The sequence below is a fragment of the Siphateles boraxobius genome, unplaced genomic scaffold (assembly GCF_051911475.1).
Source record: "Siphateles boraxobius isolate OS27281-9 unplaced genomic scaffold, OSU_SipBor_1 9, whole genome shotgun sequence".
Lineage (NCBI taxonomy): Eukaryota > Metazoa > Chordata > Actinopteri > Cypriniformes > Leuciscidae > Siphateles > Siphateles boraxobius.
The window spans coordinates 13,081,063-13,098,200 of NW_027509219.1; the positions used below are offsets into that span (position 1 = coordinate 13,081,063).

The 17,138-nt window shown below is 41.3% G+C and overlaps 1 protein-coding gene across 1 annotated transcript in view; it reads right to left on the minus strand.

The window, feature by feature from the left end:
* The window catches only part of lrrc75ba (leucine rich repeat containing 75Ba), a 59,009-nt gene extending 43,308 nt beyond the window's left edge, over positions 1 to 15,701 (minus strand). Inside the window, exon 1 of the mRNA XM_077224266.1 lies at positions 15,013 to 15,701. Coding sequence (XP_077080381.1) covers positions 15,013 to 15,285 — 273 coding nt within the window. The 5' untranslated portion in view covers positions 15,286 to 15,701. The remainder of the gene's footprint in view (positions 1 to 15,012) is intronic.
* Between the last annotated feature and the right edge of the window lie 1,437 nt (positions 15,702 to 17,138).

Here is a 17,138-nt window from a genome sequence, read left to right on the forward strand (position 1 = left end):
TGTGCTGAGAGAACGATTCAGACTGGGAAGGTCTAGAATTGAATACAACACCACATCTTTTTTGGGAACCAGAAAACTGCAGCTGTAATAACCTGACTGTCTGCCTGGGAGGGGAACATGTCCTATGGCCACTTAGTCCACCAGAGTTCGTAGTTATTGTATCAGCAAGTGAGCCTGTTCCGGCTTCATGGTAGTGGAGACCATGCCGTTGAAATGCGCAGGATGGCACGCAAACGGTATCCTGTAGTCTTTTCCTACGGATCTCATAACCCAAGGAGATATGTTTGGCAGGAGTTTCCACGCTGCCAACTTCTCTGAAAGGGGTCCTAATTTTGATGCAGTGTCGGCAACGCAACATCTTGTGACTCAACGTCTCGTGACACAATGTCTTGATGGGAGAATGTTAAATATCCCCTGCCCTGGGTACCGGCAGGAAGTAACTGAATATTTAACATTTCCCTGAAAACCGCTGCCCCCCGAACCACCAGAGGTGGTAGGGATGGAAAAACGGTGTGAGGGTGTCGGGAAGGAGCTCGCTTTAGAATTTGTACGTGCCCCGTCCTGGAGGGCGGCATACCCCCTCAGTCCTGGGTGCAAAAGCCTCAGGACTTCTTCTTCTTAGCTGAGATCAGCGATCTCAGATCCAGCTTCTTCTTCGGTGGTAGAGGGTGGCGCGCTGGTCCCTAGTATTTCCGATAGGGAGCACGACTTGCCATGCTCTGTTTCTGAGTTTCTCTCTTTTGAAAAGCTGGACCCGGTTGCGGCTGGGTGGCTGACAACCCCGACCCTTGAGTATGACAGGGGAGGAACTTAACCCTTTAGAACCTGAAGCTAAAATAGGTAATATATTTCGCATATTTTGTTTTTTTGACTGCAAAACTCTCCATGTTGCATAGAGTAGGATGTAGAATCCACCATTGTGGCTTAAATGGTCCTAATTTAGAACTTTCTCAACTTTTAAAATCTTGAGTGAGAGGCACAGACTTTCAGTAACAGAGAGGGGATTATGAAACAGCCTCCATTGGGCTATTAATATTCAGAAACAATATGCTTTTATCTATGGTGACTTGCAAATGGATGGAACAGGTCTTTGCACTCAGTGCAGTTGGAGTGTGCATGCTTAAATGTGTTTAGCTGCAGGAAAAGAGACGCCCACACCTACCCACCTCTCTGTTCCCTACTCTTCTCCATCCATCTGGCACCAAACATTTTTTTCCCCAATTATGGTGCTGAATCTCAAAAGAGCACAGAGGTCAATTCAGCTTCTGGAAAGCCCAGCTTGGACCAGCATGAATTTCCATAATAAATATTGGATAGTGCTGGATTGATATTTGAGCTTGTTTCTTTCAACCCAGGCTCATTGGAAAAATGTACCTGTGGCAACATTTTTGCTAAATGATATTACGGTGTTTTGTGCACATTTCACGACACTTTCAAAGTGAAATGTCAAATGAGTGGCACTAAAAGTGTGTTCAGTTTAATCTGAAACAGGTGAAAGTGAATCTGACAACATTGTATTACGTTGGTTGAGATTCAGTACATAATGCGGCAGTTTGGAAATGAAATGTTCAGTGAGTGGCCCTAAAAGTTGAATTCTCTATTGCATTTGAAAATAACATACAAATACTGTACACTAAACCCTACCCTAACCTACCCTAACCGATTGTGTTTAGAAAAAGCAAACATGAGATAAAATCACATTTGCTGAAGCAACCATGCCATTTTAACTTTAAAAAATATGTTTTTACTGCCTCTGGTTTTCATTTCAACTGGAAACTGCAGTGAATTGTATGTTTTCCAATGATCCTTTGTTGGTTTCCTTGGTGCAAATTAGTAGCTATGCATTGTCTGTAAAAGCTAATAAAAGACTTTAATTTATAGAGTTAAACTGTGTCCAAGTAATGTAAATGCCAATAGTGTTCTATGAAATCCAGACAGCAAGTGAGCAGAATATGAAAAAAGCACATAAGATATGTAGGCCCAGTTATGTGCACATACACGTCTCAAAGAGTGGGCAAGATGGATGTTTTTTTGTTTGTTTTTGTGAGTGTCTAATGATGCTTGACACTTTACCTAAACAAACCATTTTATCTTAGTATGAACAACACACTTTTGAGAAAGAGACTTGGGTAAAACACCAAGCACCGGAAGAGGGCTGCCTCAAGTTATATCATACGAGATCTGGGGCTGTCAACTGTTTTTAAGATGCAGTCTGGCTAGCTGGTATCTCTGTATCCCAAAAGAATTATTCATCAATGTGAGATCACTAGCAGTCCTGTCACCAACACACATCTAGAGGAAGACCGGGCAAGATGCCCCCAGAGTAGAATGTCCCCCTCTGCTTGAAATTCCACTTGACCATAGAATTAAGTGCATTTACTATTGCGTCTAAGTTGACATCTGAACATCATCTTCTGTGGGATTTATTCTATCTGAACAGGTTTGAAGTTAGTGCCGAATTCATGTTTCTTCCAGAGAGAGTGTTGCACCTTTTCTCCTAGCAAGATGAACCTTTCCACCTCCTTTTCAGTTCGTTGCGCACCCGTTCTTAGTTTACAATTTTTTTTGTCACTGAATAATACTGCTCTCCAAATTTACATCATATACAATCAATTAAAATCCAGCATGTTAATGTCTATTTGCACATTTAAATAATTAATTAATATGTGTTCCAAATAATTAATGTAATCTTACGGTATATTGCAAATATGTTCACTAAAATATATAAACTAAACTGATACTGAATAAAATTTGATTTGGTATTTTAGGGGCTGTTTACACGACACCATTTTCATAAAAACGGAAATCTTTTTTATGTGTTTTAGAATTCACTTACACAACAATGGACTAATCCAAAGTTAGCTTCACTTCCTGTCTCTTGAGAGACCTTCATCTGATCGATTTTTGAAATAGCATAGCATAAATGTATATTTCACTGCTTTTGATATCCCGTAATCCTGTGCTTTCCATTCTGTGAAAGCTGAGCTAAAGAAAGAAAGATGGTGTCTGAAAGTTGCGGTTGGTCATCAGTTTGTGTGTAAATGTAAATTTTTGACAAACGTTTTCCTTTGATGTCATTTCTAGCGAGAAATTACTATTGTAGTACTTAAATATTTGCTTATTTATCACCAAAGCTCTATTTTGCTATAGAACATTAAACCGTTCAATGCCTCAGAAGTCTGTCTGAAATGTAGTTTGGTGAGGTAGAGGTAGAAGCTTTTGGACAGAGTTTCCATGTTCAGTCTCTAGGCGAGAAGTGTTACTTTACAGTGACATCGCCAACTACTGGCCTGGCATGAATAATACAGAGATTTTAGATGTTTTTGCAGATCTGCAGTGATAAAAATAATTTTGTGGTGAAGTAAATACTACAGAAAAAAAACAATGTAATTTATATGAAAAAGGCAAGAATTAAAATTCGAAGTAAATTCTATATCAGTAATCAATTCAAGCATGTAGAAATTAAAGTGTAAATATCAACGTTTTAAAATGAAGTAAAATAACTCAACTTTTCTGATACTGGTGTTCCCATCATGCACTGGGCCTTGAAAAATTAATGAGGTTGATTTTTTCAGCTGTATGTACACTGTTTTTGTTGTTAGGATCAGTAGGATCAGCCATTTTGTGACATTTGGAGTACATTTTCTATTCAAAATGACACATTCAAACACAAAAACGATCCATCAAATGTTACCTTCATTGTGTATTGTCTACCAAGTAGGTCTCTGCTTTCACGTGATGCATAACTTCTAATATTTAGACATGGTATCTCACACAATATATATTGTATTAATCACATGTTTCTAAGTAAAGCATATACTTTAAAAGTGTGGGTTAATTCAATGTTATATTGTTTGAGTGAAATGTATTGCAAAGGAAATTTCAACTAAATAGATTACTCAAGCTTTTACTAACCAATTTAAAATGAATTATTTTCTTTGTTACTTTCACTTAACTTATTTAAGCAGAGTTTAATTAATTCCATGCGTGAAATTTACTTAAAAAATATGTGTGCAAAAACTTGCCAAATAAAAATTAAGTAAATTTTACTTATTGTGAACAGGGATCGTTTTGACAACATTGTTGTCTGTATAACTTTTCAAAAACGTTTCCATTTTTAGTACATCATAGTTGTGTAAATGTACACTTATATTGCTTATTATTTTTCTAAACTACTTAAATAAATGTATTTAAACAACTGACGTATTTCTGTAAATGATTGTTTACTACAAGGGGCCTGCTAGAGGGTTCGCATACCCCAATTTCATTGCTATAACAAATATATTAGCACATGTTTCCATTTATTTCCCCTAATAATATATTGAATGATGCATCATCATCCTGCACATGCTAAATTCACACGTTGCAATTCATCATCATGTTGTTGTACAGGGGGTTATCTTGTTCTCTTATCAGTTCCTTCCAAGTCCACTCTAATTTTGTTAGGTTCTGTTAGCGGCTCTGAAACATGAGACCTATTTTAAATTCTCTGTTTCTTGCTAATGGGAGAAAGCCTTAATAAAGACTGAGAATGCACACAGAGGACCACACCGTGAATCTCTGGTGACATGCTTATCACCGCATAGGTATCCAAGACTATCTCTCTGTGTAGATTAAACGCTCTCTGCTCTGGGATGTAAAATTCTCAGTCTAATTAACAGCACATCCTGAGAGAGGGAGACGATGAAAAGAGGATCATAAAAAACAAAAACAAAGGGATGACAACAGGCAAACTGTGGAGGAAAATTACATAAAAGACTGAATACATGAGGATAGAGGGCACAGTGTGAATAATAAATATGCACAAGTGACTAATAGATATAAGATATGTACAGGCCTGTGCATGTCCTGTCTGGTATTTTGTCATAAGAAAATGTCTACCTACTGCTGGAAGACTTCATGCACTTTTCCTAACAAATTTAATCATGTAACTATTTATTTCTGTTCATCTTCCAAACCATGTTTTTGTCTTATCCTAAATAACTCACGCTACGCCTATAATTGTTTATATTCTGACTATGTTAGACCGAACAGGACGCCAACTGCTGTGAAGTTGCCCAATACCTGCATGACTCGTCGTCATAGACATAAACAGAGAGAGAGAAGTAGCTCCGGCTATATGTACTTCCACAAGATGCATGCAGTTTTGTTTATTAACCGCTAGAGCCCCAAAAGTTACATTTAACAGCAAATCTAAGGAGTAAAATTGTTTCATTTAAATATATACATGAACATGCATTAATAATTTGAGAAGTTGCATGTGAAACCCTTTACCTTTTTTGAAAAAATAAAATGTCTGTATACCTGGAAAGCTACTTCTCCTAAATTTAACACTGCATATTTAAGATAATAATAATAATTACTTTAAAGTAAAATATATGTCATTCACAGTAAAATGATGTCCTCAGCATTATGGGACGACATTTAATTTAGTGATATATAATATAGGCCTACCATGATTTCATGATTTCAGACCACTGTAATAATATAGGTGGTAAAACATTCCCGATGATCTCAGTGATCAATACAGTAGCTAATAAACATAGGCAGTGTACAGTGTTTCTCACACAAAAACAAAACCCTATCAGGATAACATACTATGGAATTACATTTGTTTCTAAAAACATGAACGTAACTTTATGAAACTGAACGTAACTTTATAAAAATATGTCATTACAAAAGAAGAAAAACACAATGAAAATGAAAAAAATGAACTCAGTTGCACAAATTTAACAGGCTCTTCAAATATGCTTCATTCTTTGTTAATGTTTTTCAAAGATTCGTTTTCGCAAATCGTGGATTCTAAATGCAATGCCACAGATTTTGCTTACGCTTCGCAGTTCTTCGTTTGCTGTTTTGAGACGAACCTCTCGTGGGGGTGGGCTTAACAGTGATCTACTCTGATTGGATAGTGAGCTTTTGATGGACAGGTGCTCTCTGACCTGGAAGTTCATTTTTTTCATTTTCATTGTGTTTTCTTCTTTTGTAATGGCATATTTTTGATAGTTTCTGAAAAAGTTACATTCAGTTTTATAAAGTTACGTTCATTTTTTTTAAATAAAAAATAATTTCATAACATACAGTACATGACACTAATATAATTTGATAGACAAAATAAATATCATAAGAAAATATAAAATGTAATAACAAAATTTAATCAAATGGGATGCATCACATAAGAAGTTCTGGAATCCTCTTCTTTTTACCATTTTAAAAGTTAAAGGGCACCAAATTTTAACACAATTTTACTGTAAAAAGAAATTTGTTTCAAAATTCTTGTTTCTTCTTACCATTTAAAAGACATACACTGTATATCTTTGATAAGACAGCTAGCAACAGATCCATTTATAATTGGCAGATGCTTTTTCAATCAAAACAACAGACGAAAATCAACCGTAGCCAAATTAGATGAGCAAAGCAACAGCATTTGAGTTCATTTGGAATAATGAGATGAGCAGCTGCAAAAACGAGAACATCGACAGAGAGAGAGAGAAAGAGAGAAAGAGAGAGAGAGAGAGAGAGAGAGAGAGAGAGAGAGAGAGAGAGAGAGAGAGAGAGAGAGAGAGAGAGAGAGAGAGAGAGAGAAATGGCTGGATGTAAGTTTTATAGAGTTGGATGGATGGATCTTTGGGAGGAAAATAATGGAAGAACTTTTTAAACTCAATTAAGATAAGGAATAGCTACCTCATATTTTGACACTAATTGTATGATATCAGAAAGAGATTGTAAGGAGAACGGGAACTCATTAACTGTGAAAAGTTCTGCCCTCATATCAACACTTTTAACACAGCAAGAGAAAAAATGTCAAGCTTTCTTTTTGCTCCAGGAAACATAATAAAAAACATTTTGGATTTTTTTTTAAGTGTATAAATGTGAATTTTTTTTATGTTAAAGGTGCAGTAAATAATTTCTGAGCAACAATGTTGATCTTTGAAATCAATCCAAACAAACACACCCCTCCTTCATTGACCCTCACCCAAAAATGCACAAACGCATAATTCAAGAGTAAAGCGCAGAAAAAGAAAGTGCAGATGAAGGAGGAAGAACAAGGAAGAACAAAAATGAACATACAGTACACTAGAGAATATACAAGCAAGAGTTCATTGTTAGTCATCAGCAGTTCACCAGCTCCAGATAAACAATGACCCTCAAAACTGTCCTGTTACTATAGCTAACATTACAACAACAGCATATCTTGGTTCTGCGAAACATAATCAGAACCAATGCTACAGACGTATGGAGCAAAAAACAATGCAACCTGAAGAGTCCGTTTTCGTGGCTTGTCGAAAACAATCGGCTGGTCACTCCAGCTGATTGTACTCCCCTTATTCAAAGGGTCGATAGTGCTCTAGCTGAGTTTACTGTCCATTGGCAATGTAAAGTAGGAAAAACCGGACCTATAGTATTTATATGAGAACACCTATGATATCTGAAGGCTAGTTTTGCTAACAAGTATCTCTGTCAAGTAGTAGGCTTTCACAGGCCTCCTTGAAGGTGGTTACACTATCTTGTGGGTTTTTAGCAATCAATAAGATCATCACATTGTAGGCTCCTTTTGAGCCTCCGTGACTCTAGCCCACAGCCTGGTCAAATATATATATATATATATATTATTTCCCTAGGTACCCTAAGTCTGGTTAGAAGGTTGAAGGACTCTCAAGAGGACTCCCTACTAGATTAGCCCTAGAGCTGGAGGACCTCCCCTTATCTAGGGGTCCCTTTAGAGTGCCCAGCCTCCACAATGTTTTAAAGAACTGTGTAGATCCAGGATTGAGTAGAGTTACTCCCCTCATTTGCAAGGGTTATAAAGCACTATGCTGAGTTCTACTCTCCAGGATACCTGTCTCTATGTTCCGGTTTCACTATTGGTTCTGTGAGGTACTCTGTTAGGGAAAACAGAAAGGTTGTTGGCAAGACTAGGTCAGTATATTTGATCAGATCAGCCTCACTTGTGACATGTGGGGTTGAGTTTATGTCACCCTCAGAAAGTGACTGGACAGGAGTCCTTTCGGACCCCCTGGCCATATTGTTTGATTGCCTTTATTTGTCATTGCATATAACAACCAGCGTGGGAATTATACCGCGGCCACGGCCGCCGTTGCCCTACACTTTGGCCTTCATGCCCCGTGAAAAAAAAATCATTGTACGGCCACAGTGGCCTTTGTGCCCAGGCCCTGTCCAAGTTCCGTGTATAAAGCGCCAATGCGTCGATGTAATCATTATGAGTGCTGTATACTGATTTGCTGTGTTTTCAATTCATACCAGCAGCCTGAGGGCGCTCTACTGAACATTATAATCCATATTTGAAACACATGAAGAAGAGCGTTCGACAATGCAGGAAATCCCAAATCCCCAACCACAAACAGAGCTAACAGATCGCTGTAACATGCAGATTACGTCGTTTTGAAGACAATAAACATTTTTGCAATGATATTTGATTTACCTGTGTTCTTCGAGCCATGTCAGGCATTTTCATAATAATAGATTATATGTATAATGTTATGCTAATCGATAGACTTTATCATCGTTGCATTATACATAAAATAATGTACACGTTTGAATTTAGCAGTTGATCACGTGATGCACTGACCGTTCTAATCACACCAGTGTGATCGTACGCTCCAGGAACCAGCCAAGACTGATCACACCGGTGTGATCGTATCTATTTATAACTATTTTTTTCATTATGACAATAATTAATTCTACATTTACAATAAACTACCAGGTGTCAGCTTTCAAATGAGATCATACTTGTGCTTTTAGTACAAAGGGTTCATGAACTGTATCTGTTTCAGTCTGGGTATGCCATTTCTGGGGATTTTTCAAAAGTGGGGTTGCAGCTTAACAGGTTGTAGTTGGAAACAGAGACCTCTTTCAATACATTCAAGGGTTGCTGAATTTGACAAGCCCTGATCTCAAGCTGAATTTTCTTATTTGTACAAGCGTATAGGCCTCCATAGACAATACATTGCAGACCAGCATATGTGCATTTCCTAAATTGCACAATTTGATTTCTCTGAATCCATTGCAGTAAGGCCAGTCAGGCTCACCATGATGAACAGGGAATTACCATGTTATGGTATCAATCTGAATGGGAAAACCATCGAATTGTACTCAATGTCCTTTGTGCCCTGTCATATGGCCTTGGTGCTCCCCCAAAAAAAGAAAAGGTGGAGGCGAAATGGCCTTGCCCCTAAAATTACATAATTCCCACCCGGATAACAACGAAATTTCAATTGCACTTCCCCTGGGCTTGACACATATTATGACAAGACAGCACTAATACATAAATAAATACATTATAAAAATAGTAAAAAAAGAAAAGAAAACAACATAATCATTAAAATGCAGTACAAGCCAAAGGGCATGAGTTCAGGTGTTTTATAACATTTGGATAAAAACTATTCAAAAATCTAGAAGTGCGACCCTGGAAAGATCTATAACGCCTTCCAGATGGCAACAATGTGAAGAAGTTGTGGCCTGGGTGGAAACAGTCCTGAATTATGTTTTGTGCCCGCTGCAGGCATCTAGTGTGATATATGTCAGTGAGTGAGGGGAGCTGTATGTGAATTATGTTTTGTGCTGATTTCCTAACTCTGTCCAGTGCCTTTTTGTCAGCAGTGGTGCAGCTGCTAAACCACACCATAATGTCGTGTGAGATGATACTTTGGACAGAACAGTTGTAAAAGGATAAAAGCAACTCCTGGGAGAGGTTCATTTTGTTAGGTGACCTGAGAAAGTACAGCCGCTGCTGAGCTTTCTTCACAAGGGCTGTAGTGTTGGTTGCCCAGTTGATGTCCTGTGAGATACATGTCCCCAGGAATTTGAAGTCCTTAACCCTCTCCATAGTGTCTCCATAGATGTAGACCGGGCCAAGGTCGGTCCTCCTCCTGCGCAAGTCTACCACCACCTCTTTGGTCTTAGAGGTGTTGAGAGACAGGTTGTTATTGGAGCACCAGATGGAGAGTTTTTGAATTTCATCCCTGTATGCGGACTCATCATTATTGTGAATAAGTCCAACTACAGTGGTGTCATCTGCAAATTTGATAAAAGTATTGCTTTCATGAGCTGGGGTGCAGTCTTGAGTGTATAAAATGTAGAGTAAGGGACTCAACACACAACCCTGAGGGGCCCCAGTGCTGAGTGTGAGATTAGAGGAAAATTGGGAGCCCAGACGAACCGACTGGGGACGGTCTGTGAGAAAGTCATGGATCCATCTGCAGATGTTTGTGCTGATACCCAGTCCATTTAGCTTAGACACCAGTCTTTCAGGGATGATGCAGTTGAATGCAGAACTAAAGTCCACAAACAACAGTCTTGCATAGGTGCCAGGATGTTCAAGGTGGGTCAGCACACTGTGTTAATGGCATCCGCGGTTGACCTGTTTGCTTTATAGGCAAACTGGTGCTGGTCCAGTGCGGAGGGAAGGGAAACTTTTATGTGATTTAGCAGCAGTCTTTCAAAGTACTTCATGACAATGGAAGTGAGGTCTATAGTCATTGAAGCTACTCACAGCAGATTTTTTCATGATCGGCACAATGATGTCAGATTTGAGGCACTTGGGGATGGAACAGGTAGACAGCGAGAGGTTGAAGATGGAAGTGAATACCTCAGCCAACTGGCCGGCAAAGTCCCTCAACACTTTCCCAGGGATCCCGTCAGGCCCGGCAGCCTTCCTGGGGTTCACGCCAAGAAATGCCCTCCTGACCTCCTCTGCGCTCAGAGAGAGTGTCAGGGCATCTGTGGGCAAGAGTGTTATTGGTGTGGCCGATGTTGACTCAGTCCTTGTCCCATTCGCCTCAAAGCGTGCAAAGAAATAGTTGAGCTCCTCAGCCAAATTGCTGTTGGTGCTTGGGTTTTGGTCTTTTGAACCCTTAAAGTTTGTGAGATGTTGGATTCCCTGCCAAACGCGCCGGGGATCCCCCTCACTAAAGTGCCCTTCGATCTTCCTCCTGTAGGCTGCTTTTGCTTCCTTGATGCCTGTCTTTAATTTGGATCTGGCGGTGCTGTATAGTTCCAGGTCCCTGGACCTGAAGGCTAGGTCACGTTTTTTCAGCAACAGCTTGACCTCCCTGGTCATCCATGGTTTGTTGTTTTGATAGCATTTGACCTGTCTCTCAACAGTGACATTGTCAATGCAGGTCTTAATGTAGTGCAGAACAGTGCAGGTGTAATCCTCAAGACTCTGCTGTGAAAAAGTGCCCAGTCAGTGCACTCAAAACAGTCTTGCAGTTGTGGAATCGCAGTAGCAGGCCACCATTTTATTAATTTCACTGTGTGCACAGATCTCTTAAACACAGGTCTGTACGCTAGTGTAAGAAAGAGGGTCAGATGGTCGGACTGCCCTAAATGGGGGTGAGCGGAGATCTTGAATGCCCCTCTGATGTTACTGTAAACATGGTCCAGAGTTTTATCACCTCTGGTTGGACATGTTACATGCTGATGAAATTTGGGAAGGACAGAACGCAGGTTAGCATGATTAAAGTCCCCTGCCACAATAAAAATCCCATCCGGGTGCGTGGACTGTAGTTTATTAACACTAGTTTGCAAGATGTCCACAGCTACACTAGCATTAGCACTGGGTGGAATGTAAACAGCTGTGATAAAAACAACCGTGAACTCACGCGACAGGTAGAAGGGTCGGCATCTCAGGGTGACAAACTCCAAGTCTGGTGAACAGTGTCTTTCTGTCACTGTGGCATCGGTGCTTCAGCTGTTGTTAGAATAAATGCAGAGCCCCCCTCCTTTGCTCTTTCTGGAGTTACTGGTTCTGTCGGCCCGGTGTGCTGTACGGCCCGCTAAAGCCCCGTTCACACTACAAGCGACAAAGCGACACCATACCATTCATTTCAATGGGGAGCGGGCGATTTCCGGCGACACGCGTGACAGCGACCGTTGGCGACCGGATTGGGCGTGCCTGGCGACGCGACAAAGTTGAGATCTGTTTAACTTTATGCAAATGAAGAGCGACTTTCGGGAGCGACAACCAATAAGAGCGGAGCGCGCATGATCCTTCTCCACATCATTGGATGTCATTCATAAAGGCAACTAGTAGTGGGAACGCCCACTAGCAACCTCATCGCCAGCCACTGGCGACATGCAGCGACAAAGTCGCTTGTAGTGTGAACGGGGCTTAACAAGATATGTTCGTCTGGAATTCCAGAGTACAGCCACATCTCTGTAATCACTACCAGTGAGCAGTCTTTAGCATATCTGTTTGCCTCGAGGGTCATCGCCAGCTCATCCATCTTGTTGCATAGTGATCTGGCGTTAGACACAAGAAGACTGGGTAGTGCGGGCCTGTATGGTGCCCTCCTTAGCCGGACCCTAATCCCAGCTCTACAACCTCGCTTCTGTCGTCGGTCTCTGCGCCGCCACCTGCGTCTATCTCCCAGGATAATAATCCACTGGCTCCCTGCTGTTCGTGTGATCTCCGGTGATAGATGTTCAAAGTAGTACGTTTTACTTAGAGCTAATTCACCATATAGTGTCCCAATCATTAAAAGTTCCTGTCGATTATATTTCCGGGTATTTGTAGACACGGGACTAAACAAAACAAACAAACACAACCACATTGGGAAGAGCAGAGCCGCTGCACTCGCCCGCCATCTTAGTTGCCAACTTATATTCCCTTAAAGGAATCCCTTCCTTGGAAGCTGTTGGTTCCAAGCCTTTGAGCAGCCTTGGTAGGCCTTTCGTTGTTTGGAGGCCTCTTTGAGGCTTATAGCTTGGGCAGTGACCGTAGGGAATACTGTCACTGACAGGCTGTATATGACCCGAAGGGGGAGTGTTTTCTTGGCGTTTCAGGTTGAAACTGCCAGTTCTGACGTTTTGTCATGAGCCATAATTGGCATGCACTCCCCTCAGTATGGTGGGATTTTACTTCGTTCCCCAACAGCGTCATCGACACAATGCAAGTTCCCTTTCAAAAGGTAATGTCTAGATTACGACTGTAACCTCTGTTCCCTGAGAACATGGAACGAGACACAGCGTTGTTAGCCATGCCTCAGGGATGCCTGCTGAACAGTCCCTTCAGATGAAAGTGGATGACATGTTTGTTCTCTAGGTGCCACTTTTATACTTCTTGGTCGCACTAGTAGTGATGTCATAGGCTCTCTAGCCGGTCAAATTCGATTGCCGTGATTGGATAGCTTTTCAGACACCGGTTCACGTGGAGGGCGTTGCACAATAGCGTCATCGACACATTGTCTCGTTACCTGTTCTCAGGGAACAGAGGTTACAGTCGTAACCTAGACGTTTTCCAGTGATATTCCTCTGATCTTTTCTCTTTTGGCAACATGACATCATGACTTTGCGTAAACATACACGCCACTTTCAAGTCAAGTGGCGTGTTATCTATACGCATTTTGAACTATCCACGTGTATGTCCACGCCAAAACGAACCGTCATCTTGGGGTCATCTGACCCCAGTGACGGGTAGGTTTAGGGACGGGGTTGGGGTAGGTCATATATTTAAATACACAGTGATGTAACGTTAAGCTGATTGGCTACAAGTGTGTTGTGGTGCTTGGTCCGATACACTTTCAACAGGGTTTCTCAGAAATTTCTCACTGCACCTTTAAAATACACTTTCCTATCCCAGCTTATAAATAGACAACAATACTGCCCTGCAAAAGCAAAACACAATAAACACAGCAACCAGGGGGCTATCTCTTTGTCTGACCAATAGTTGATGAGGGGAGTGTTTAAGAAACCTGTTTGAATTGAATACGACAATTGAGCATTACAATAATAATCAATTTATTATTTAAAGCATCTAGGCATGCCTTAAATATCATATAACATACTACATTGTTTATTTACTTCATTGCCTTTTACAAACATAAGCTTTTGACTTATTCGTACATACACATGACATACTTAAGTAAGTGACCTCCTGATCTCCACTGTCATCAGTGGTCAGTTCTCTCTCTGCTGTTCTGTGCTACTGGCACTCTGTGTTGAATTTGAGCACATGGGTCACACTGACAGAACAAATGTACCATAGAAGCATCCAGGCATTAGTATTAGGTGTTTGTGAAGAGTCTCAACAACAAATAATAGCAGCAACAAATCCAGGGAAATGATTTCTTGCAAGGTGACTCACTGCAGAGTGAGCTGCACGGTCGGTGTCTGAAGTGGAAATGCCATTTCACTTTACTAGATACATTATACATGGGTCAATGACACATAAGGATGTCTGAGATCATGAAAATGAGAAATGTAGTTTAAAACACATGTGGCATGTTTTTAGAAATATAACTTTTGTATTCACGGTAATTTTATATGTTTGAAAAACATTTATAGCAGTTTTTACATGCAAAAAAAAAAAAAAAAAAGGCAAAGTGTCAAGTGGTGCAACCATCAAGGAAAAAGTATTCAAATGTTTTCCTTGCACCTAACATACACATGAGTGTGCACAACTTGAATTTATTTATTTTATTACTTCTTATCACTTTGTTTATTTACTTATTTTATTATATATATATATATATATATATATATATATATATATATATATATATAGTCTATACATACAAATATCATGAATTTTGAGTCACAAAACAATTATTTAAAAGGTCATAACAAAAAATAAAAATAAAAACTTACTGACCTTGACAGACTCATGAGAATCTAAATGGACATTTGAATGTTTTCTCCAGAGCTACTTTAAGCCCCACAAAAACATCAGAATGACTTCTAATTTAGGAAATGAGAACATGTTTACATAGAAGAGGTGATTTCTGCATGAATTTCATTTTATGATGTCTTTGTGTGTTCAGGCAACTGATGCACTTGTGCATTATTTGCGTCAGTGATTGCAACTACATGACCTACCAATGCAATATGCCAATCAATGAGAGAGAGAGAGAGAGAGAGAGAGAGAGAGAGAGAGAGAGAGAGAGAGAGAGAGAGAGAGAGAGAGAGAGAGAGAGAGAACTCATGCATGTTTTACAGCTGCCTGTGTAAGATGCACTTGTTTATTAAGCACTGCTGGACATTTGCACTCACCTTCCTCAACAGTTTGAGCACGTCCGTCGCATCTTCTATCTTCCTCTCCCGAAGGAGCTTCTGAATCTCTTGGACCCAGGCGACTCGTCTGACATACGGGCTGGTGTTGGCTCTCCTCAGAACCCCCGGCAGCTTATCCGACCTGAGCATCAGGGATGTAAACAAGAAGTCTCCGCTCCGATCGCTCTCTCCCGTGCTGTCTAGATGCGTCCGTCGCCTCCTTGAAAAATTTTCGTTGTCGAGACTGTTTTGTCGGCTGAGCCTAGAGCCCATGATTTCAGTCACGTTAAAAATCACAATGTTACTCTAAATACGACCTTTTTACCTCTCACGGCGTAACCATGGCAGCACGGACAATAACGCCCAGCGATCTTCTCAACGGTCCGAACTTGGGTAACACACTCGATCTGCTTACAGCCAATGTCTCTTTGTACAGTTCACCCGACGACATACGCAGTAGTTTTAGCTGCGGGTTGGTCAGTGTTTTGCTCTTTATGCCAGCTCTCACGTCCTTGTATTTGTGTTTGTTGTCAGTAGGACACGTCCGCCTGATGCTCTGGTTGGTATTCAGTGGATGATGGTGATGCTCTCCAGCACAGCGCGTGGATCATTACTGAAGCTCTGCTGTCCTGCCATTGGCTCGCGGCGTTTCGTGTCTGCCCCACATGCCAAGAAAAAAAAGATATGTGGTGGTGAGGGGAAATCAAAACATGTTTATAGAATTTTAATCGAAGTTTTTAGTTTTTTTTTTAAACTGAGGAACTGATGTTGAATATGATGTCCAATTTGAAAGAAACTAGAATCAGTTCTAGACAAAAACAGCCACTAAAAGTGAATTGATTTGAGACTTTTGAAAAAAATGAAATCAGCCTCTCAGATGTTTCTTTAGTTTAAAAAGACAATTCAAGGATTTATTAGTCACACTGTTCTCAGATTTATTGAAATTTCAGTTAGGCGTACATGTTTTCTTCAAATTCATCCAAAAAAAATAGGCCTATTTATGCGCTCTAATATTATTAATTTAGGGAAACATTTTACAACAAGTGTCAGAGCCCGGCAGAATGGGCGTGGCCTAAGCCCTTATAGTGGCCCATTCAGCCAAAGGAATATAGATTTTGTCTGCTTCAGCGAACTTTACTCTTCGCTGATCTCTGGAAAAAAGCATTCGCCGCCTTTGGAAAGCCTTCAACGGGACAAGCCACCTGCTTTGCAGTTTTGAGGACGTTGGCTTCCTGGTTTCAGCCCGCTGGGCCATCCGGCGCGCAGTTTCCTTTAATCGCATAAAAGTGTGTTCGCCGCTGTGTCACACTTTTTACCTAAAAGAGAATTTTCCGAGGCATTGTAATGCCTCGCACCAAATGCGCCTCGTGCAGAGGCTCTCTCTACGGCAAAGATCGACACATCCTCTGCACTTCTTGCCTGGGCCGGGACCACGCGAAAGCTGCACTCTCTAAGGGCAGCTGCCCCGAGTGTGACGGGATGGATCTCCCCACCCTGCGGGCTCGACTGGCTGTCTTCGCCGAGGATGACCCCACGACTCCCGCTCTTTTCCCTTCAATCGAGCCGCGCAAAAAGAAGCGCCGCTCACAAAGGAAACCAGAGCAGGCAGACACGTGCGAACTCACGCCGTGTCAGTCCCCATGTGATTCGCTCTCGTCAAGGGAAACCCCCTCACCGGTGATGTTCACACAGGCGAACCAGCACCCCTCTATACGTCTCGTTTGGTGCATTCCGGCCTACCTTTTCCTCGACGCTCTCTGGTGTAGATGGCGCTCAGGAAAAGGGGTACGAGTCGATTCCTCCCCTCGAGGAAGCAGTGGTCGCGCACCTCTGCCCGCCAACCGCTACAGGATGGAAGGCCAAAGCGTCGCACCCATCCAAACCCTGCCACGTCACTTCAGCTCTCGCTGGCCGCGCATACGGCGCCGCTGGCCAAGCTGCTTCGGCGCTTCACACTATGGCTGTTTTGCAAGTGTTTCAGGCCAAACTTCTCCGCTCAATGGAGGAGTCTGGACCTGACCCAGAGGCGTTTAAGGACCTTCGTAGCGCCACATACCTGTGGTCTGCGTCCCGATTTCTGGGCCCTTCATGTATGGCCCCTCAATGGATACCCGGGTGTCTCCCGG